Source organism: Balaenoptera physalus (assembly GCF_965194825.1).
Source record: "Balaenoptera physalus genome assembly, chromosome: 15".
Classification (NCBI taxonomy): Eukaryota; Metazoa; Chordata; class Mammalia; order Artiodactyla; family Balaenopteridae; genus Balaenoptera; species Balaenoptera physalus.
The window spans coordinates 77,480,152-77,502,964 of NC_138894.1; the positions used below are offsets into that span (position 1 = coordinate 77,480,152).

General features: G+C 43.0%; 1 protein-coding gene, 1 long non-coding RNA gene and 1 pseudogene across 6 annotated transcripts in view; 1 reads left to right on the forward strand and 2 right to left on the reverse strand.

The window, feature by feature from the left end:
- Positions 1-22,813, reverse strand: part of DRC1 (dynein regulatory complex subunit 1) — a 51,487-nt gene that overhangs the window by 3,748 nt on the left and 24,926 nt on the right. For all 4 annotated transcript variants that reach the window (XM_082428016.1, XM_082428017.1, XM_082428015.1 and 1 more), the window contains 8 exons: positions 17,442-17,581; positions 14,754-14,888; positions 14,181-14,413; positions 11,438-11,550; positions 10,135-10,224; positions 9,506-9,592; positions 1,428-1,603; positions 174-317 (listed from right to left, as the gene is read on the reverse strand). In XM_082428016.1, the coding sequence (XP_082284142.1) occupies positions 174-317; positions 1,428-1,603; positions 9,506-9,592; positions 10,135-10,224; positions 11,438-11,550; positions 14,181-14,413; positions 14,754-14,888; positions 17,442-17,581 (1,118 nt within the window). The remainder of the gene's footprint in view (positions 1-173; positions 318-1,427; positions 1,604-9,505; positions 9,593-10,134; positions 10,225-11,437; positions 11,551-14,180; positions 14,414-14,753; positions 14,889-17,441; positions 17,582-22,813) is intronic.
- Positions 1,610-4,063, forward strand: LOC309644354. The gene is made up of 2 exons (XR_014254381.1): positions 1,610-2,002; positions 2,047-4,063. It is a non-coding gene; the product is annotated as an uncharacterized lncRNA (long non-coding RNA).
- Positions 7,743-9,498, reverse strand: LOC309644349 (small COPII coat GTPase SAR1B pseudogene; annotated as a pseudogene). The gene has a single exon. The product of its transcript is annotated as a small COPII coat GTPase SAR1B pseudogene (transcript).

The following is a 22,813-nucleotide window of genomic DNA, read 5'->3' on the forward strand; positions in this document are numbered from 1 at the left end:
AGGGCTCCTCCCCCAACACTACAGCCCCCCAACAGGAGTTGCCCTTTGGCAGCTTTTCTCTCCAAGAGTTCACGGGACAGGGAGGCGCCAAATGTGGCCGCTCCAAGCAGCATCCTTCTCCTACCTGTCTGCCCGGCTCCCTCCTCCTCCTGGGCCATGACATACACACGTACTGGTATTTCTCCAAGGCTGTGTAGAGAGCGTCCCAGAGGTTCAGGGTGGTGGCAGGGATAACGGTGGTCAGGGCCTTCCAGTACGCGGAGTCCTTTGAGTCGTCTCGCACAACCTTCAGCAGCTTCACTGGTGCCCGAAAGTCCCTGAAGGTTGAGAGCGCTGGTACCATCCTCTCCGCCTGGCGTCATCCAGGCTCCCGAGCAGGGCCCATCACAGTGCCTGCACCTCACAGACCTACTGCCTTTCCACCTGTCACCTTCCCACCCAGCTATACAAGTTCATCAGCTCGTGGAAGATTCTCAGAAAGAACACGCGCTTATCATCAATGTTCCTGATTCCTGGTACCATTGTCACCTTTGTGAAAGCATCACTGGAGTTTCATCCACTTGCTTTCTCTCCATCAGTTTACCTCACTGGCTTTATAGCTTATTACTCTGCCTATTTCTTCCACAAATGTAGCAAAGCAGCTCTCAAAATGTATCTCCTCTCCATCCCCTCTAGGATAGGCTTCATCCAAGCTGTTCCCTCCCACCTGGACAAACCTTCCTACCCCTGTCCTTGCATCCAGCAGCAGCCCCCTCCCTGCCGCCAACGTGATCTTTCTAAAATGCAAGTCTACTCAGGGCTCCCCCATGGCTTAAGATCCTTTTCTGGCTCCGGTCCACTACAGGGTAAAGACCAAGACCTTGGGCAATTTGGCTAAGGCTCTCAAGATCTGGCCTGGCTCCTCTACCCAAGCCGGTCCCACTCCTCAGATCCTTGACACTCCAGCCATACCTCTTTGTCATGATTCTTGAACCAGGCCTTTCCCTGTGCTGTGACATCCTAAAATGCCCTTCGCCCCCACTTTGTCCACCGAGGAAAACCCAGTTCTGGTGCCATTTCCTCCTAAAGCCCTCTCTGATATGCCAGATGGAGGTGACCACTTCCCCTGAGCAACATGACACCTCCATATGCTTTGACCATTGTTCTGATCACAAAGTGTTCTCCCCACGGGGCCTTCACACACAGCAGACCCAACAGATGTTCGTTGAATGAATGAATGATGAATGAAAACATGCAAATCGCTTCTACACCCATTTCTTTCATTGTAATGTCCGTGGATTCCTCTCACCCTCCTTCCAGACATCCTTCTACTCACTCCCCCCAAGTTCTGGCTCAGCAGCCTCTTCTCCCATCCCTGGCATCTGTTGGGCCCCCATCCCATCCAGCTTCCCCAGTTCTCAGGCAAGCCCTCCAGCAACACAGCCCACCTGGGTTTCCTCAGACCCGTGACAAAGGCCTCCAGAATCTTGAGAACATCGTTGGGGTGGATGAACCTGGGAGAAGGCAGGGGCTGCTTCTCCTGTGGCTCCCGGTCCACAAGGCTTCCCTCCTTCTCTCCCTGGGGGTCCAGCTTCTCCAGTGGTGATACGAGGCTTGTTCGCTCCTGTAGGGGAGACACAGATGCCAGGGGTTGATCTGGACAAAGGTGCAAGGGTAACCATGGCTGGAGGTACGCAAGCATGAGTGTATGAGGACAGAAAGAGGAAAAACGGAGAAAAGTTTACAGAAAGTTACAGAAGTTAAGGAAAAGATGCAGAGGGAGGCATTTACACAAAGAAAGAAATAGTGAGGAAAAAGAATGGGGAAGAAGGAAGATGGGACCAGGGAGAAGCACATAGGGAGCTTCAAAACAGCGATAATGTGGGAATTCCCTGGTGGTCCAGTAGTTAGGACTCAGCGTTTTCACTGCGGGGACCCTGGTTCGATCCCTGGTCAGGGAACTAAGATCCCGCATGCCATGTGGTGCAGCAGAATTTAAAAAAAGAAAAAAAAAAAATATGCAGTGCAGCCGAATTAAAAACAAAAAAACAAAAAAAACCACAACAGTGATAATGTTCTATTTCTAAATTCAGTTCAGTTCACAGGTGTTCATTTTATTGATATTCATAAAGCTTATATGTTAAAAATATCCTCTTGACTCATAATACAAATTAAATTTTAACTTTTTAATTTTAAAAAGTCCTCCTACTCCTGCCTTGCAGTTCATTCAGTTTACTTCCCACGCGCAAACCAATGTCATCAGTTTCTTACGTATCCTTCCAAAGAAATATATATACATATAAGCACACACACATTTTCACTTTTTCTTCCCATTTTTACATGAATGATACTCTACTACATACATAGTAGAGTTTCACATGCCAATAAACCTTAGAGAGCTTTTCACATAAATACATAAAGAACTTTCTTGTTCTTTTTTTTTACAGCTGCATAGTATTCCATTGTGTAGATGCACCATATATTAATCAATTCCTTAATGATGAAAATTTAGGTCATTTCCAATCTTTTGTCATTTCAAACAGTGCTGCAATGAATAAGCTATGATAAACACATTGTTTCAACTGTATGGAGTATATCAATAGACTAAAATCCTAGAAGAGGAATCACAGGATGAAGTGTACTATATGGTTTTGTAAGCAACCCTGCCAAGCTGTCCTCCACAGAGGCTGCAACAATTTACACTCACACCAGCAAATTATGAGCATGACTGTTTCCCAAATCTCAGCCATCACTATGTGTTATCAAACTTGCAGATTTTTGCCAACCTGACAGATGAAAATGGAATTTGAGCACTTTTAATTTGTATTTCTCTTAATACAAGAAAGCCTGATTATATTTTCATGTTTAAAAGTTTTTTTTTTCAAAGACCAGGTAATCATTTTATTTTTCTATTCTGGACACTCAAATTCATAGGGGGTGAAAAGACAATAGAACATAATCAAATTAACACACAAACAATTCAAGAACATTTAACCAACTATTATAGCTGTTCTTTGTAAAATACATAAAAGTAAACAGAAACATCTTTATATAAATTAATGCTTAACAATCTGTATACACTGTAAAACAATTGTTAAAATTCACACTAAGATACTAGTGCAAGCAGTGGTGTACAAAAGTGCAAACAAGGTTAGTGATGAAGAACTTATCACCGACTTACCACTTCAACATACTCTGCATTCACTCAAATACTGAAGGCCTCACCACGGAAAACACTTTGATCACTTTTAAAGTTATGTGACTGTATTCGCCCTGAGTGCTCTTGCCTCGGTATGGCAACTGATTACGAGTCCAGGTTAGGAGCAGCACCAGGGAATCCAGAAACCCACGTGAAGTTGGCCATTCTGATGTGAATCTTTATACTTGATAATGAAAACAATTTCAAGGACAACTTGTATGTCAAAAACTGTAGAACTGTCACCTCCCTTTTCCCCCAAATATTTAAAACTAAAATTAAATCTAATTCCCCTGCTTCATTTAAAATACACGCTGAAGAAGAATTCATCCACTCCAGTGCGGCTTTTCCACAGATAATAATTCTGCATGAAATAACTCAAAAACCTTTCCCATTTCTGTCCTAAAATCTATTTGGGGTGGGGGCACTCCTGAAACAAAGTTTACTTTGAATAAATTTGCTTACTTTACTGTGGTTACTTTGGATTCTGTTTGAAAGTGTGGTCAAAGCCCAGAACAATCAATCAGAGGTATTAAATATATTAGCTACTTAATGTTCTAAATTATGAGGACAAAAATTAGCTAGTTCAGAACTGCATCTTCAGTAGACTCTGTAGATTCCCTTTATACTCAGGGATATTTTTATCCAGGTGTGGGCTGGGGGTATGTGAGGGGGAATGGTTACAGGGTTCAGGAGTAGAAACATGGTTTTAACAAAATCCCAATCACTTTACATAGAGGCACAGTCCTATATTTTTAAGAGCTTGTTCTCTTTCTTTTCTTCTTTCTCTTTTTCTTTCTTTCTTTTTTTTTTTTTTTTTTTTTTTTTTTTTTGGTTAAAAAGCACTAATTTGCATTTCAAAAGGACAATGATGGAAATGACCAGAAACATCAATATGGAGCTTTGAGAATTTAGTCCTTAATTGAAGATATACTGTTTTCTGAACTCTTAACTATTACCAAAAAAAAAAAAAAAAAAAATTTAAAGGTTTATAGAAAACCTTTAATTCCCTATTAATTTTGCATCCAGAAATTTATATTTGCTAATCTCTATTTTTCTCATGCTCTCTTGGAGACTTTTTGAAGCTTCACCAACTTTTACATACGTTTCAAATGATCCAAACAGGGACTTCCCTGGCAGTCTCCACGATTCCAGTGCAGGGGACATGGTGATTCCTGGTCAGGGAACTAAGATCCCGCATGCCGCGTGGCACGGCCAGAAAAAAAAAAATCCAAACAATATACTCTAAATAAAATCAACACAAGATCTTCTGAGAGACTTCCTTTTATATTAGCTATTTTCAATGTACTCTGGTCAAAATTTATTTGGCAATAGAAGCCTTGCAAACTTCAGTCATGTAAGTGACTAATAAGACTGAAATGCCACGTTGAGTCACATACCAAGTACAGTTTCAGAAAATGTAAACCTGTCTCCTGAAACTCTCAAATCATGTCAACTAGAGGTATTCTGTTTTTAACGATGGAACTTGTGAAAATGTTGGGTTAATCAAATCATTTTGCAGAAGGCAAGAAACACTATTATCACAGCTATTACTCTATTTTAATGATTTATAAGTAGCTTATGTGCTGGAAAGCACTACACAGAAGTGTGAGCCAGTTGAAAACTAAAGAAAAGAAACAACGTTCTGTGTATACGTTGTAAACCACAGTAAATTTGTATATGTACACAGGCACACAAAACTAAAATTTAGATCTATGCAGGCAATATCTGAATTCATACTTCTTTGGCACTCAAGGATACTGGGTCAACTAAGCCAATGGCGAAGAATATTTTTTCATATGCTGTAGGAAATATCTGTGCCCCAATTTTTAAAAATGCTATAATCTTCAATCTAAAAATTCACCAAGATAAACTGGAATCCATCAATTTAAACAGTTACACAAAACTATAATTAACAGCAGTCATTGAAACAGGTGTGAGGTTAAGAATCTCTTCTTTAAAAATATAAAAGCCAGCTGAGGCCCTCTATTTTTAGAGTTTTGGACTTAAGATTTTAAAACATCTTTTGAACACTTCCTGATTTATATGGAATCCAATCTTAGCTTGTATACAATAGTGTTAATTACATTTTCACACTTTACAGTGGGAGGAACAAAATTAACCTATGTCCCCAATACTACCATTTACCCAAAAAATACTCCGCAAATGTACACACTTGCACAGGCACATACGGAGTATATGTTTTCCCCATGTGCTTTTACTGCTTCTTGGCATTCTCTTAACTTGCTTCTTCTGAAGGAAGCAGTGACTCAGTGTATATGCTCTGAGGAGATCTCAGAGCTAGATGGTAAGCCCAATGGCTGGGGAACACTGAGGCCCATCTCCCTCAAGCTGGCAGGAAAGTACAGATTCATTTCCAGAGGTTCAGGCCATAAGACTCTTACATCATTGGGAAAATATCCACAGTTTAGCTGTGGTCCACAAGGTGACTTTGTTCCTTTGATCCCAGTGACAGACCTAGAATGAGAGTTCTGAAACAAGATATTTTGTACCAGAAAGCAAATCCCCTCTAGAGAAACCAGTAAGCTTTTTCCTTTATACCAATTTATAACACAAATAATTAACTTCTCAATTATCACAATAGATACTAGGAAATACTTGAAGAAAGGCATGTCCCTGTAAATTTTGAAAAGATACCAACTACAAGAAGCAGTTACTTTTAATAAGGCTTAATTCTGTTTAGTCAAGACATTAAAAATGAGTACTTTAAACATATCTGGCAGAATAAACCAAGAGGCTGAAATATCATTTGCTACTTTTCCCATGGTGCTACTGATGTTTCTAGGCAGGGAGAAAGCTTTTTTATTTTCGTTTAGAAGGAAGCTGAAAGTGAAATAGAACAGGTGAATTCCTAAAACCAAATGTCATGGTGAAATGACCTTGTTGGTTTAGCTAACTGGTAATTGCTTCCAGGCATGTCCTTCAATCCTTATTTGCTTCATATATTACATTATTGATGACAGAAGGGACCACAGTAACTCTGATTTGGACAGTAGCTAGAGAAAACACTAATTCTGATATTAAAATCACTCTTGATGGAATTGGAGCAATCTATTCTCAATGGAATTGGTTAAATATACTATAAAACCTTGGTTTATGACAAAGAGAGGAAATCTTAAGCTTGACAGTCTTTAAAAATAAATATTTGGCACTTGTCTTTCAGCTAATTATGGGAATCTCCGACATATGGAAAAAAAGAACTCAATTTCTTAGGAAATTAAAATGCTTTAAAAAGCTAACTAAAATCTTATTAGAAAGTCTATCAATGAGGCTTGCAGACACTATCACGTGGCAAGCACTGTGTCTAAAAACAAAAGCCTTTCGTGCTATAAAGTGAGAGCTAGCTGAGAATAACTAAAAAAAAATAAAATTAAATATATGGATTCATTTTCTTTCCACCAAGAAATAAAATATGCCAAAAATGCAAAAGAGCTGTAGGATAGGAGCAAAATCCCCAAACATCTCAGTGACAAATGAAGCAGAATAGGCTCTTTTTCCTCAGATGCAGGTCTCCACGATGAAACTGCGCACAAGACCCTACTTGTCGTTTGCCCTGGAGAGTACCATTAAGTATAAAGAGACTGGGGAGTACCTCTAAATGTGGGGAGACTGCTGCCTGTCACTACTTTTGGTGAAGAGGCACAGAACACCAAACCGGGCGTCAGTAAGCCGGAGCACTTCAGAATCAGACAACTGGAATGGGCCTATCAAACCAAAAATTAACCTTGGGTCATACCAGAAGCTGTGTTTTTCTGCAGAAGGCCGATCCCACAGGGCCTAGGACATGGACCCCATCAGCACTGGTAATGGTAGTGTTACAGATAAAAATACACATGATTCAGAGATAAATGTGGTATAAGGTGCAACCAAACACAACTTGTCTCCTGGAAAATGCAAAAGCCTCTAGGAACTTAGGCATTATTCTAAATATTCTGAAGCAATCTCCTTTCCCAGTAACCCCCTCATATAGATTATATTAAACATGCAAAATTTCAGAGCATACTAGCCAGATAAGGCACATTAAAATGAAACATTTGCCCAACAAGGATGCCACATATTAGGGTTTGCTTTATTGCATGACGTTTGCATAAGAAAAAATAATGAAAACTGTAAGGCATCATGCAATCATCAATAAGCTAATTATTAACTGTTCACTTAAGATAGATGGACACATAATCTAAAATTTAAAAACTAGTTCCAAAAAAGTACATAAAAAATTTGACATGATGAACTTTTAAATATGGTTTACCTTTGTAGTTTCATATTGTTAAAAAATGCTTCAGGGCTTCCCTGGTGGCGCAGTGGTTAAGAATCCGCCTGCCAGTGCAGGAGACATGGGTTCGAGCCCTGGTCTGGGAAGATCCCACATGCCGTGGAGCAACTAAGCCCGTGTGCCACAACTACTGAGCCTGCGCTCAAGAACCTTCGAGCCACAGCTACTGAAGCCCACACGCCTAGAGCCCGTGCTCCACAACAAGAGAAGCCACCGCAATGAGAAGACCCCAGGCAGCCATAAATAAATTAATTAATTAATAAAAAAAAAAAATGCTTCAAATGTAGTCTGGAAAGTTGCTCTTTAAAAATGGTGCTGGGGGTAATGTCAGATTATAAACTGTAGAAACTAATTATTTTTATGGAATTAGAAAGCTAACATTGTGATATTCAAGCTTACTAGAATCAGTTTTCAATTCTAACTCAAATTAGGTTGATAAAATATTAATAATCTAAAAAACATCTGTTTTCTAACCAACAAAAGTCTATCGAATTCATGTTATGCATGTTGAGTGATCAAATCTCTGAGTAGGCCTGAATGGTGAGACCTTGAACCGATGAGGGCTGGTGTGAATCAATGTACTGCGCCATCCAGCGGTAGCCTTCTCCATAGCCTTGTCTTTTGAGCACACTACACGTGAAAACTTCAAAGGGCCGGGCATTCAGTTCTTTCAGAGACACACTGCCCTTTCCTGTTGTCTGAACATATAAACCAAACATCTCTCACAACCTCTCTTCACTGATGGCTTCAGGTCTGTCAATCTTATTCCCAAGAATCAGTATAGGCACATTAGCAACAGTTTCATCTGTCATTAGTGAATCAAGTTCTTCTTTTGATTCTAACAGCCTTTCATGGTCTACACAATCTACCAGAAATACAATGCCGTTGATAGCAGGCAGGTAGTTTTTCCACACTCTTCGAGCTTGAACATGTCCACCCAGATCAAAAGTTGTAAAGGTCATGCCAGCAATGGTTAGTTCTTCTGAAGTGGGATGTAACATTGGGACATGTTGTCCAAGTCCGTCATCTTTTAGCATGTGTAGCAATGTTGTTTTTCCCACATTATCCAATCCAAGAAATACCAATTTACCAGTTTTCTTATATAATCCTAAAAACTGTAGCACACTGATGAAACCACTGTAAATCCAGTCAAATATGAAGGACATAGCCAAATCTTATAGGGTCTGCGATTGGAGAGAACACAATTCCTTGCTTGGCGTTGGCCCTACTCACCCTGACACTGAACTGCAAAGAGCGATGGCTGCCGCGGCCCTAGTCCCTAAAAGTTACCTTATTGCCTCTTCTAGGAGGTGTTTGTTCATATCCCTTGTCTGTTCCATTGACTTGTGGGTCTTTTTCTTATTGGTTTATGAGAGTTCTTTATATAGTAAGGAAATTAGCCCTTAACTGTGATATGAATTAAAAATATTTCCCCCCTCCTGTCATCTGTATCTTAACTTTGCTTATAGTGATTTTTGCTCTACAGAATTTTTTTAATGCAGTCAAATATGTCCTTTTTTTTTTTAATGGCTTCTGTGTTTTGTCTACTCAGCCAACTCTTTTTGGAAGCATATCAGGATACTCACCCTGGGGCTAACAATACTAAAAACATTTCTTAATTCAAGTTTTAATTTTTATATTAAAATTTTATAATATTTTTAACATGATGACTTCCTCAAAATAGTCAATTATAATCAAGATAGGTATTAAAAATGGGCCCTGCTTTGCAGGAAAGTGCTACGGATCAAAATATTCAGAACTTGGTGAGCCCAGGTCTCATGTGGCTGAGGCCTGGCTTTGGGGGAAGGCCCTGGAAAAGACTCCTTGGGCCTCAGTAGAAGAACAGCATCTCATCGCCAGCCAGCCCTCCCTTTACAAAGACAAAAAGTAATAATAACAAGGGAAATGCTGAGTTAGCTATCCTTGACACAAAACCCTCACTATTTCTCCAGAAGTATTATTCAAAGGCAGCAATGCCCTCTGGGGGCTTCCAGGAGAATTTTAAATGCTCTCTTTTTTATTACACGTCACCTTACCTGGCTGGGCGGTGAATGATGAGCTTGGTATTTGAGGAAGAAGTTTACCAGTTTGTACAAGTCATCCTCACTTTCAATTCCAAGGGCCTGAGGGAAAAATAGAATGACTGCTCAAATACCACGTCAAGAAGCACCCCCTCCGCCCATGGCTCCGGGAGTCAACAGGCCCTCAGCTCCGAGAGCAGAGGCCTCGCCCCCCTCAGCAGCCCCAGCTCCTGCCATGGCCCAGAGTACAGGCCATTCAAGCCTGGAAAGCTCGGTGAATCTGGACACGCACATCAGAACAGAGGAATGACTCTCAGGTCAGGAACTGCTCCATACAGGCCTGGCGGGCACGAGAATGCTAACGGGGCTGAACCCACATCTAAGTTGAGGGGCGGAGGGGAGAGCCTACGGCTGAAAGCCGGGCCATGAGAGAGGAACTGACAGAGGAAGGGGTGGGATGGGAGACATCGATGCAACTCTGAGGCCAATTCGTGCATGGAAAACAGGTGAAGGGAAGGATGTGACAGGGAGCCGGGGAAGCCCCGGGAGCCCCTCATCTACTCCTGGGCTGAGGCAGTGCTGGAAAAGCCAGGGGGCTGTCTTTACCCCAGGACCCTCACTCACCCAGCCCTGGGGGCACTCACTGAGAAGATGGCGTCCAGCTTCAGCAGGTAACACTCGCTCTTATCCAGAGGCAGGAGAAGGCTCAGCAGCTTGCGCTCTACGAGAAAACCCTGAGGAGAAGGGAGATGACATCTCCTGTCAGAGACAGGGTTCAGGACGAGTCCCAGGCCCCGCATCCCCCGTCTGGGTAACTAGCCAGGGACGACTCCACAGAGCAGAAGCCCAGGGCTGACACACTGGGCAGCAGGGCCCTCGGAGGAAGGCCTTCCCGGGATGCCTAAGAGCCCTTCCCAGAGACAAAGCCGATCCTCACGGTGGACTGAGTTCCCCGCACCGCAGAAGGGTGCGGACTCACCTCGCCCGCAAGCCATGGGGCGAACACCTGAGCTCCCCGCCGCAGTCCAGACGCGAGCCAGTCCCGTTCCCACCCGCCCACGTCGCTTCACGCAAACGCTAGTCCCCAGACATCTACCGGACACAGCGGCAGGCAGTGAGCTGGAGGAGAGGAGGGCCGGGGGGAGATGGAGACACCAGAGCAGAACACGGTGCACGTCAAGTGGGGGGGTGGGGGGGCGGAAGACTGGGTGCCCGCTCGGAGTGGGAACAACGCCGGGGGGAGGGCTCCTCGGAGGGGCGGCCACTGGCAGCAAGCCTGCGGACGGAGGGGAGCACCCGCCAGCCGCCGCCTTCCGCTGGAGCTGCCCTCGGTGGCAGCAGCCCCCCGCGAGCCCAAGAACTGTCCCAACTGTCCCAAGTGGACTGGAGCCTGCCAATCTTCGTGCCACCTCCTTCCCATCTCGGAAATGAAAATCTGCATAAACACCAATTCTGATTGGGTACAATAAGACTTCTAGCTGAACCAGCTCCAACGAGGCCTTTACACCAATTAGTTTTGCTAATATACAGTGAGGATATCCAAGGCCTAACATCCCCAGAGTAATTGCAGACTCAGCTCCCAGGGAAAGGCCACCGGCGGTTGTGGCCACGCTACTCGTCAGGTGGACGCACGGAGGCGAGACTGATGCCCTTTCTCTCGCAGATGAGCAATTGTTTGGCTTTTTTTTTTAATTAGCAGGAGCCCGTTGGCTGGCCTGGGCCGGGCTTGCTGACCACTAAGGTAGGACCTGTTGACCAGCCAGGCCAGCTCTGGAGCACGACAACCTCTCTGCGACCCCACAAAGCCCAGGGGCCGCCCCCAGCACCATCCTGAGGGCCGGTCCACTCCTGCCTCCAGACCACCTCTGGCCCGTCCAGTGTCATCAAAAGCAGCCCTCGAGACGGGCAGAAAGTGGGCAAAGCCACCCGCCAGGAGCCCAGGCTCACCGACTCGTCACACAGGAGCATCAGGACCTTCCTGGTAGTTTTCGCTGAAACTTGCTTCGGCAGGTCCAGGTAAGACTCTGGTTCTGAGGCGGCCTGCTCTGCCCCCTCCTCTTCTGCAGAGGGGCATAGAGAGGAGAGAGAGAGAAAGAAAGAGAAGGTGACTCCTTGGCCTGGTTCACTTTCAGGAACAGTCAAACGGCTTTCCTTGAGAAAATTTATGCCTTAAAAGGCCTCTTTAAGGCACTAGCAAGTTTCTTTAGCTGAAGAAAGCCTATCATGCGGGGAAAACAAAAAGGGAGGTTGGGGGTCGAAATAAGAGGCTATCTGGAGAATTCTGCCGCTCTTGGCCAGCCTATAAAGCCTCACTCTTACCAATTTCATCTACCTGGAAACATCATACTCAAAATCCAGCCTTGACCAGGAAGTGGTAGGGAGACCGTGAACCTATTTATTATTTTGGAGATAAATCTAACACATCCACCATATGGTTTCTAAACCTGTAGAAGATTAGAAGCAGCCCATGAAAATGTAGGAAAAGTAGCTGCCTCACAGAAAAATAATACCAGCAAGAACTGGCAGCTGATAGCAAGAGCCAAAATTTTTCTTCATTAAAATTTTACGTGTTTTATGCTATACATCCCTCATCTGAAAATAGTAATAAAAATCATTGTACTGCCCAGGTTTTACTACTTGCTCAAAAGGTAAAACAAGATAATATATATGAAAAGATTTTGAAAAGTACAAGATAGCAAATTGCAGGTGGAATGCAAAATGGTACCATCCCTATAGAGCAATACCCAGAAAAATTACAGAGGCATCTACCCTTTGATCCAGTGATCCTACTTCTAGGGAAATATCCCAACAATTCACAGGCAAAAACATGAAAACACAAATGCACAAAGCTATGTATTACAGCAATATTATAATAGCAAAAACGCAAAGAAAACTTGAAATATCCCAAATAACCATCAACAGAGGACTATTTGAATAATTATAGCCCAGTCACACAATAGAGCACCAGATAAAAAAGGAATGAAGAGTATTTCTTCTTCCTAGTATAGACTCATCTCCAGGATATATTGTATGTGAGGAAAGCAAGGTGGAGAAAAGCATATGTTCTCATTTACCTAAAAATGGGTTTATATAAAGATATACACATTTGTTTATAATTTTAAAAAGTAACAGAAGGATAAACCATAAATTATTAAATAGTTACCTATAGGAGAGGGACAAAAGAGGATAAAAGCTATACTTTATTGAGTATAACTTGTTTGGTACATTTGACTTTGGAAACATGTAAATATTTTACATAATTATAAAACAAAATTAAATTGTAAAAGAGCAATCACTAACAATCAAAACTAAAATGAAACAAAAAGACCTAAGCGTGAAACCACATAACCACATAGAAACCATTCCAAGTGATTTTAAAAGACAGTAATCTGTCTGTACATCCCTAGTAGGTTGTATCCTAAAACAAAAAGAACTGCAAAAAAAGTTTAAACTCTTTTTAGTAATCATTTGTTAGTGGTAGGGTTGCTCTTTTATTCTGAGAAGATTTTGTGGTCCTGTAAAAAAGTATATGAGTAATTATTTTGAAGGCACTGAGTACCAGGATTTTCAAGTTAGGAGAAAGGAGATACACTTTGATAAGGTTAAGTAAAAAATTCTGGCATCCTGATGATTAGGAAGTATTAGGATTATGTTTTAAAGATAAAATAAATCATGTATCATAAATACATGATATTTTATGTTTATCTTTAAAACATAATCCTATACCCTCAGCTCATCCACTGAGAAGGCCTGGAAACAATGACCAATCAAAACAGTGAGCCCTCCAGCACCCAGACTATGGTCTCAAAATGCCATTCCCTATTTAAAAGGACCAAGTCTCCTTGGAGGAACGGCTGATTCCAGACTTGAAGCAGGAAAAGCATAATGTGAGCCTGGAACATCTGGTCATTCTGGAAAGCCATGAAGCTATCAAAGACTGCTGGGGTTGTGTCGAAAGGACCCAGAAGCCGACGTGAAAAGACTCCCGCTGGCCAAAGATGGAATAAGTTGAGCATTAGTAAGGATGATATCTGTAGTAAACCGAAACATCACATTTGTTTAAACCCATGTGTTCATAAGGAAAAATTTAAATAAAACCTCATTGGTCACCTTTAGAAGATGCTAGGGCCCCAGTCTATTTATTCTGAAGACTAGTAAACAGAAAAAAGACTAAGCACTATCCTGCTTTTCCTGTACAAACTGCATCTCAGGGTAGCAAATAGCTGATGGGTAGAAGATTCTCTTTTCAGAAGGGTTCCAGCTAATAAATGAAGGCAGAACGATAGAACTTAGAAGTCCATTGTGCAATCCCTAATGCAGTTAATGGATCTTAGACAATGGTTATCAATGGTTGCTAACATCACAAAGGGAGACAACTTGGCATCAGTTTATCCCAATGGAGGTAGGCAACAGTGTATAGCAAAATTAAAGTGAACTTGAATCTGATCAAGCTTCTAGATCTAACTACCAGTTTATAATACAGGGGAGAAGGTAAAGCTATAAATTAGAGGAAACTTAAAAGTCATATCAACCAATCATGTTCTCTGGACCTCTTAAGCTATGAAACCTTATCCCCCAGATACGGGAACTGCCTTCAGTTCCCTTATCTGTAAAAGGAATGGGTTGCCCTGATGTTCTCAGAGGGCCCCTCCACTCCAGCTCGAAGATGCTATGACTCTGTTCCAGTCACCTGCTTCCATCAGCACTTCCTCTAAGATTTGTGTGGCCGACTTCTGCTGCTGCTGAGAAATTGGTCCCACATTCTTCAGGAACCAGAAGTCAGGTGCTGTCCAGGGGAGCCCCAGGTGATGGGTGTGGATGATCCTGTCTACATCAAAGGCTCTGCTTATCAGATCTTTTACCTCCTCTTCATTCATCAGCCAAATCTCCCGAAACTGCTTGTCATCAATGAGAGCGAAATGCCTGTGAAGGAGAGTTATTGACCGTGGCCAGCTGATTCTAGTGCCAGCCCAGCCCCCATCCCCACCCCCAATTAGCAGCAGGGCAAGAACCAAGGCAGAGCTGTGGGAAGTCCTGGGCCTGGCCCAATCCCTGAGCCCCTGATTCTCACCTGTGAGAACAAGGCAGGTGACACTCAAGTAAAGGGACAGGAAAGACAGCACAAAGGATTCTCTGGTGCCCTGGTCCAGCTCCCAAGAAGCAGGTGATTATCAAAGTCTGAGGAAATCACCGCCACTACCAGCTCTACCCCTGCAACCTCTATCCTAGGGCACAAGCCTTGGGACCCACGTCCCTGAAATACCTCATGGCTTTCTGCATCTCCTTGAATTGCATCACAAGGCGTTTGTAGTCTGAGGTTAGGGACTGGTTCTCCTCCTGAAACTGCTTCACCTGCTTGTTATATTTTGATCTCAAATTGTTAAGTACATCATGAAGGCTGGGTTGAAGAGGAAAAAAAAAAAGTTAGTCTGCAGCTGAATAGAAGCTGCAATGTATGTTCCTCTTATCTACTATCTAAATCTAGGCTCAGACTTGTGGAAGGTGCGGGGGCCAGGGGGGGACACCCTCCCAGATATTTCCCCAAACACAGCTCCAGCTGTGATCAAGGAAACGCAAGCAACAGGAGGTAATGGGATCATCCAGAACTAAATGCATTTAAAACAATCCATAAGCCCAAACCCACCAAGAGGTAGCCTCTTATTCAACAATGTGACTGAATCTTCCTCGGCACAGAACTTGTCAGGGTCCACACCTACTGCTGACTCACAGATTTAAATAACCTACCTCAACTTCTGAAACAAGGAAAACAGAAAGGAAAAAAGTAAAACTGCATCACAAGCCTATGATATATGAGTCCCCCATCCCGAAAGAGCTGATACTGTTAACGAGTCCAATAACTCATTCATTCATTCACTCATTCATTCATCAAACATGAAAGGTCTCTTTTGTGCCAAGGATATGTTTGAATACCAAGATGAATACAAGGATATGTCTGAGTCCAAAGCACTATCAGTCCAGCCAGAGACAAAGACAAACATTAATTACAGAACTGTGTGAACAGTGCTACAGAAGAGTTTCACACAGGGTGCCAGGGGAACCTGGCTTGCAGGAGTGGGGAGTGGTTATAGGTTCCAGCACCAGGAGAGATAGCTATGACCTGCCCAGAGCACCATGAACACAGTCAGGCCACCAAGGCCTGGCTCACTGCTAATAGGAGCTCTGTATATAGACACTTGTCCCATGAAATACACAGGCATGGCTTTTAGACCCAAGACCAGACTTCAGACTTTGCGCTCCTCAACAGACATCTTATGTCAGTGCCTCACTTACACAGGAACAGGAAGGTTTGAGGACTGACAAAGTTTCAGTTTAAAAATTCTAGGGACTTCCCTGGTGGCGCAGAGGTTAAGAATCCGCCTGCCAGTTCAGGGGACACGGGTTCGATCCTGGTCCGGGAAGATCCCACAGGCTGTGGGACAAGTAAGCCCATACACCACGACTACTAAGCCTGCACTTTAGAGCCCACGAGCCACAACTACTGGAGCCTGCGCTCTCTAGGGCCCACGTGCCGCAAATACTGAGCCCACATGCTGCAACTACTGAAGCCCGTGTGCCTAGAGCCCGTGCTCCGCAACAAGAGAAGCCACCGCAATGAGAAGCCCGCGCACCGCAATGAAGAGTAGCCCCAGCTCGCCGCAACTAGAGAAAGCCTGCGTGCGGCAACGAAGACCCAACGCGGCCAAAAAAAATAAAAATAAAAATAAAAATTCCCCTCTTAGGCATTATTCTGAAATAATAAGAAGGTCTCTAAAACACACTGATCATCCCTATTTTCATATCCAGAAAATGAGACATTCTGTAAGATAACTGGCTCAGACTTTTGAGCAAATAACTGGCTCCACACCACACACACACACACACATACATCAAGAGAAGAGGATACAATAAGTATATAAGTATCATGTAAAAAGGAGGTTGGCAGGTGGAGGGATCGGGGGATCTCATAGATCAGAGAGACTTAAGGAACTTAGTTTAACAACCTGATGCAATGCCTGGACCTAGATGAGATGCTAATTTGGATAAACCTACTGTAAAGGATATCTTTGGACAACTAGGGAAATATGAATGTGATCCAGATATTTAGATGAAATGAAATTTACTGAAATGGAAAGGTAGAGGTTACTGACTTTAAAAAAAAGGCAGATTGCAAAACAATAGTTGCAGTATGATGTCATATCTATACCTATCTATATATAGAGAGAGAGGGAGATAAAGAGATACACTTGATCTCTGGTAGGAGGAATATGGTATTTTTATGTTTTTATCTCACTTTCATTTGTGGTATTTTCTAATTTTCTATAATGCACATGTACTGCTTCTGTAATTACAAGTTGAGAATTTATTATCCAGATAACCGGGCGCACATGAGAAGTGACACATTGACATAAGTACTTATGTTGGCATTATTTGCAACAGCAAGAGATTAGAAGCCATCGAAATGTGCATCAGTGTGGGACTGGTCAAGTAAATCCTAGCATGTCTATGCAGCGGAATACGAGGCAGCTTAAGAAATAATGTGAACCTTCTCTACGAACTGGTATGGAAACATCTTCAAGACATAGAACAGTGTGCATAGAATGCTATCATTTGTGTAAAAGCAGAAGGGGATGAGACTATTTGTGTTTGCTTGTACGTGCGTGAGGAAATTCTGGACAAAACAAAAGAAATGAATAATGGTCACAGAGGTGGGACAGAGGACCCAGATAAAGGAGGGATGGGAGACAGACTTTTTGCTGTAAACTCTTTTTGGGGTGGGGGGAGGGTAGAACCAGTTGAATGTATTCTGTTTTCCCAAAAAAAAAAAAAAAAATTCTTTTAATAAGAATTGGTTATACTTTTAACAGTTTCTACTCCTACAAAAGAGTACATACCCATCCCTCTTTTCAGCACAGAAGGGCCCAGAACGAAGACGCTCTGCATGCTAGCTTACCAGTTGATCTTCCTCTTCTGCTGGGATTTAATCACTGTGCTTTCTTCATCTCTCTTCTTCAGCACCTGGAAGTTGTACTCTAACTTCTCTTGGTTTAGCTGATACGTTGCTTTCATTTGCTGAAGCTGTTGCTCAAGAATCTAAAGTTAAAGTTTAAAGAAATCATCCTAATTGGCCCTGGTACAATTTATTATGCATGAGGGCCCCTGGCCGTTTGTTCTGGAGTCGTAAATTTATCATTAGAGGCAAACTAAAGGTCAACCAGAAAAAATACAAATCATTCAAGTGCAAGCTAAAGCCTACCTGCATAAAGTCTAAGAGAGAGCAGAGTTAGAGCCCAGTTCAAGTACAGCTACCTCTCATGCTCTGCTCAGACCCTTTAGAGAACAAGCAGCCCCACTAGAAAAACCGTAAAAGTTAACATGGCCACAAAAAACCTGCACTGTCCCCGCTCTGACCTTCCGGTTGTCAATGTCAGTATTTAGCAAACCGCGTTCATTTTAAAGGAGGATAGAGGCAACCATCCTTACTATTTGGATCATCATTAGTTGTGTTCATTCATTCAGCAAATACTTATTGAGTGCCTATTATATGTCTGATGCTTTTCTAGGTGTTGCTGGGAGAACACTGGTGAAAAAGGCCCAGTCCTTCCCTGTCTAGGAGAGGGACAGATGAACAAGCACTGGTGACAAGAAGCAAGATCAGGGTAAGCACAGGTATGGGACCAATGAGAGGAGGGTTCTCCCGGGCCTTGAGGGCAGGGCAGGCGTCCCTGAAAAGATGGCATTCGCGTGTCTGAGGCCTGGAGAATGAGTAGGAGTTACTCGGGTGGAGGGGAGAGAGGTGTAGAGAGGCAAGGGAAAGCCAGGTGCTTTGGGGAAACCACGAGCAGTTTAGGACGTGAGGTATGAAGCAGGGAGGGAATGGTAGAGATGAGGCTGACAGAGCAGCAGGGGCCCGACAGAGCTAGGAATCTAACGCTTTATCCTTGAAGGCAAAGGAGCGCCACTAAGACGTTAGGGGGAAGAGTGGAATTACTAGTTCGCGCAGGGTAGAAAGATCCTTCCGCAGCTGGTGAAAAGGATTAGGGAGGCGCAAGGCTGGAACAGGGCAAATACACATTGGCTCGCTCCTGCCTTTCTCGAATGGAGGTGCAGGAATGGAAGATGCAGTTAAGTACAATCAGATCTGGATGAGGCAGCCATGTGACATGCCACATACCACACTGTTTCAGGCCTCCTTGCCGTCTCCCTCCACTCGACTACAGACCCTCGCCAAGGAATCAGCAGAGGAAGGAAGAGATTCCAGACTGCTCGGGGTCATCCTCAAGGAGCAGAAGTGGCCAGGAGGTGATAAACAGGAGAACAAAGGCGATCACCCACCATCAGAGGGTGAGTCATTCCCACCTTCCATGTGGAGTCGGTGACCCCCACACTGTAACTGAGGGAATTAGTCACGAGGATCTGCTTAGCTACCCCAGAGATTTTTAAATTTCCATTATGGGACAAGAATTGAACATCTCCTTCAGAACAGAAGGCCTGTTCTATCTCTTCTTTAACAGGTGGTCAGTGAAGAACCATCTCGGTCACCAGGATGATAACTGATTGTACCTCTCAATTTCTCTACTTTCAGGCAAATTTTTATTTACTTTTTTCTAGTTACATGCTTTTCTTTGTAAAAACTTTTCCTCATTGTGAAAGTAATATTTGCTCGTTGTAGGAAACACAGAAAGTACAGTAAAGGATAAAGAAGGAGACATAGGAGAAAGGGGAAGAAAAACTACCCATAATTCCACCTCCCAAAGGCAATTTCTGTTGACATATTGGCCTGTTTCTTTCCAGTGTTCCTTACATAATTGAGATTCAACTATACCTACAATGTTATATCCCACTTTTCTCCTTTAATATTACAACTTAAGAATTTTCCATGCCAATCGAGTTTTATTAATATAATTTTAATGGTGCATATTTTTATATTTTAATTTACCCTATAGGAAATATTTATGTCTACCATATACCACAATGTTTTACCATTTCCCTACAGTATATACATTTATAAATGTATAAATACATTTATATTGTTTTGATAATCTTCAATATTACAAAATAATGGTGGGAAGAATTACATTTAAAACTTTGGGGGTATTTTGTTTATTTCCTTAAGGTAGGTTCTCAGAAGTGAAGTTCAAAGACTCTCCACAAAGCAATTAACAGTTCACGCCCGCTGGCCGTGTGCAAGTACCCGCTTCCCCGCCCCATCAGCTCTCAGCACCGTGCAGGGCAGGCCCAGACCTTGGGCAGGGAGCTGTCGGGAGCCGCACCCCACTCCTCCTGAGCATGATTAAAGTTTAATTTAGAAATTCCTGACTTGAGGGCTTCCCTGGTGGCGCAGTGGTTGAGAATCTGCCTGCCAATGCAGGGGACACGGGTTCGAGCCCTGGTCTGGGAAGATCCCACATGCTGCGGAGCAACTAGGCCCGTGAGCCACAACTACTGAGCCTGTGCGTCTGGAGCCTGTGCTCCACAACAAGAGAGGCCGCGATAGTGAGAGGCCTGCGCACTGCGATGAAGAGTGGCCCCCACTTGCCGCAACTAGAGGAAGCCCTCGCACAGAAGCGAAGACCCAACACAGCCATAAATGGATAAATAAATAAATTAATTAAATTAAAAAAAAAAAAAGAAATTCCTGACTTGAATTATTATCCCAAAGAGCCTATGGAAGGTTCTGAAGGCACAGCCTCAGCTCAAGTGCAATTATCTGGGGTGGTCCCAGCCTGAGCCACTGCTCTGGGCCCTGGACCCTTCTAGGGATGACTGTGAGTGCCAAGTGGGGAAAGGGACTCTCAGCAATTCTTCCTACAAGGTCATGATGGTTTATGCCACCGTGCTCCAAACGAAACCAGCCCACTGCTTCAAGTGTGACCAGCCCTGGACACCGGGGAGGCCACTGGTCAACGTGGCTTGGCACAGAAGTCCAATAGAAAAGCTCCTTGTTGGATGGCGACAATCTGAGAAAGGGTGAACACTCACAGAGAAGGAGGGTCTCCAGAGCTGCTCTGGATTTGGAATGACAGTGAATGAGTTCCAGGCTTTGCTGGGACGGAGGCACCCCGGAGCCCCATGACCCTGAGTGCCTGGGTGCCTGCTCTGACCGTGTCCGGGGACCTCCTTCTTCCTAGAGCTTTGCAATGAGCCCCTGTCACTAAGACAGAATTTCCCAAACTTACTGGGCCATAGAACAGTTTTTATACTTATAACACAGCAAGAGCACATGAGTTATAAATGCGAGCCCTACCATATGAATTCTCGTGTCAAATTCATTCGAAAGGCAGATTATTACATAATAAGAATTATGTGAATGGACTCTATTTTTCCTACATAACACATCTTGAAAGGAAAAAAATATCACTGGCATCACTTTTTTTGTTGGTTTTGTGAAACCACCACCAATATATCACCTAGCTGAACACAGTTTACAGAACTCTGAACAAAAGTAATTAGGCCATGTCTTTTTCTTTGTGACCTGAAGGAACTTATTAGCACCACACCCTAACCAACTGAGCTAACCAGCCACTCGATGTGGCCTGAAAGAAAGACCTTAAATCTGAGCTGATTTTATAGACAAATATATATATAATAATTACAATCCGTCACCTGACTGTTTTAATTCACAGTGTTCTGCTTGTGCACGCAGTTGAATTTTATTCGCCGATTTTATTTCCTCTTGTTGAAAACATTTGCCCCTGCTCTTTGCTAATGCTCTTAGGGAACTGACGCCTGGAGGAACGAGCAATACAACGTACACACAGATCACAGATCAGCCCTCCCTTCACCTCCGCTCTGTCCCAAGACCACCACAGGGGGCTTCACGTTCGTGATGCCACTTAGGGGTGACTGGCAGTGCTGTTGATGAATTTACAGAACTAATCGCAGTCTCCTGCCTCTTGCAGTTCAGCGTCTACACCAGGCGATTACACGAATTCTGTTACTCGTTATTTGTTTGCAACACCTTCTGCTCGTGATAATTTTAGTACCAGTGACTCTATTGTTAATTGTCACAGGTTTTAGTCTCAATATGTAGCTGTCCTTGATTGTCATACACTGAATATAGTTTCATATTAAAAAATTGTAATCTGAAGTGAGAGAGTAGCATTGACATATATACACTACCAAATGTAAAATAGAGAGCTAGTGGGAAGCGGCTGCATCGCACGGGGAGATCAGCTCGGTGCTCTGTGACCTAGAGGGGTGGGATAGGGAGGATGGGAGGGAGGGAGACGCAAAGGGAGGAGATATGGGGATATATGTATATGTATAGCTGATTCACTTTGTTATACAGCAGAAACTAACACAACAATGTAAAGCAATTATACTCCAATAAAGATGTTAAATAAAATAAAGTTTAGATATTTTTAATACCAGAAAAATTGTAATCGATCTTGTTAAATGCTTGTGCTTATTATTCAATTATCCAAAGGTATTTTGCAAAGTTGTACTCCGTGTTCCCAAGACTAATGGCAAAATATCATGGTTAGTTTAGGGGGAAAATTTATAAAGATTACAATCTAACCTGCCACGAAAATCCTTCAATGTTTCAGGTACTCCAGGTGTTGATCGCACCTCCCTTCCCCTCTTTTTCCTGGGGCAGTAGGAGCAAGGAAGCTGCTTTCCGGAGCCATCTCCTACCCCAGGCTGACGCCCCCGGTAGCCAGTACTGCCCCAGCAGAATGGAAATTTAGAACAGCCTTTCCCTCTGGCCTTCTCAGCTGATTCTAAAGATGCCACTGAGCCTCTTTATCACCGATCTCAACCCCGTGGGGATGGGAGGGAACCCCTGGATTCCATTTGGAACTGCAGACTCTCCATCCCACACTCTTGCCTACCCTTTTCTTCCCTGTTGCTCACTCTTTTATACCATTCATACTATTTATGTAGCTTGCTTTCTTGCTCAAAAGATTGTAAATTCCTTAAGGACAGAAATTGTATCTTATTTATTTTTATGCTTTGCACCATGTAAGTTCACAATACTTGTTAAATAAATAACTTGTATTTAACTTTTTGTGATGAATATTCTGGTATTAAAGTTGAACTAAACCATTTCACAATTTTAAATGAGCAGGTAAGGCCTAAAAATAAAAACCATTTGCTTCCTGCATCAAGAACTAAGTGTTTCTAGCAGTTTTATTTTGGGGTGGTGGGCCGCAGTGGTAAAATCTTCATTCATTGCTAGTGTGACCTTGCTAGCAGTAAGCACTTGAAAAGTGCATCTTCTTATTTTTACTTCTTACGCTTCACCTATCAAACCATATCTATGTGTATTGGATCCTTTGTATTTTTGTGGTTTGCAAAAATTTTAGTTCCATATTTTAGAAC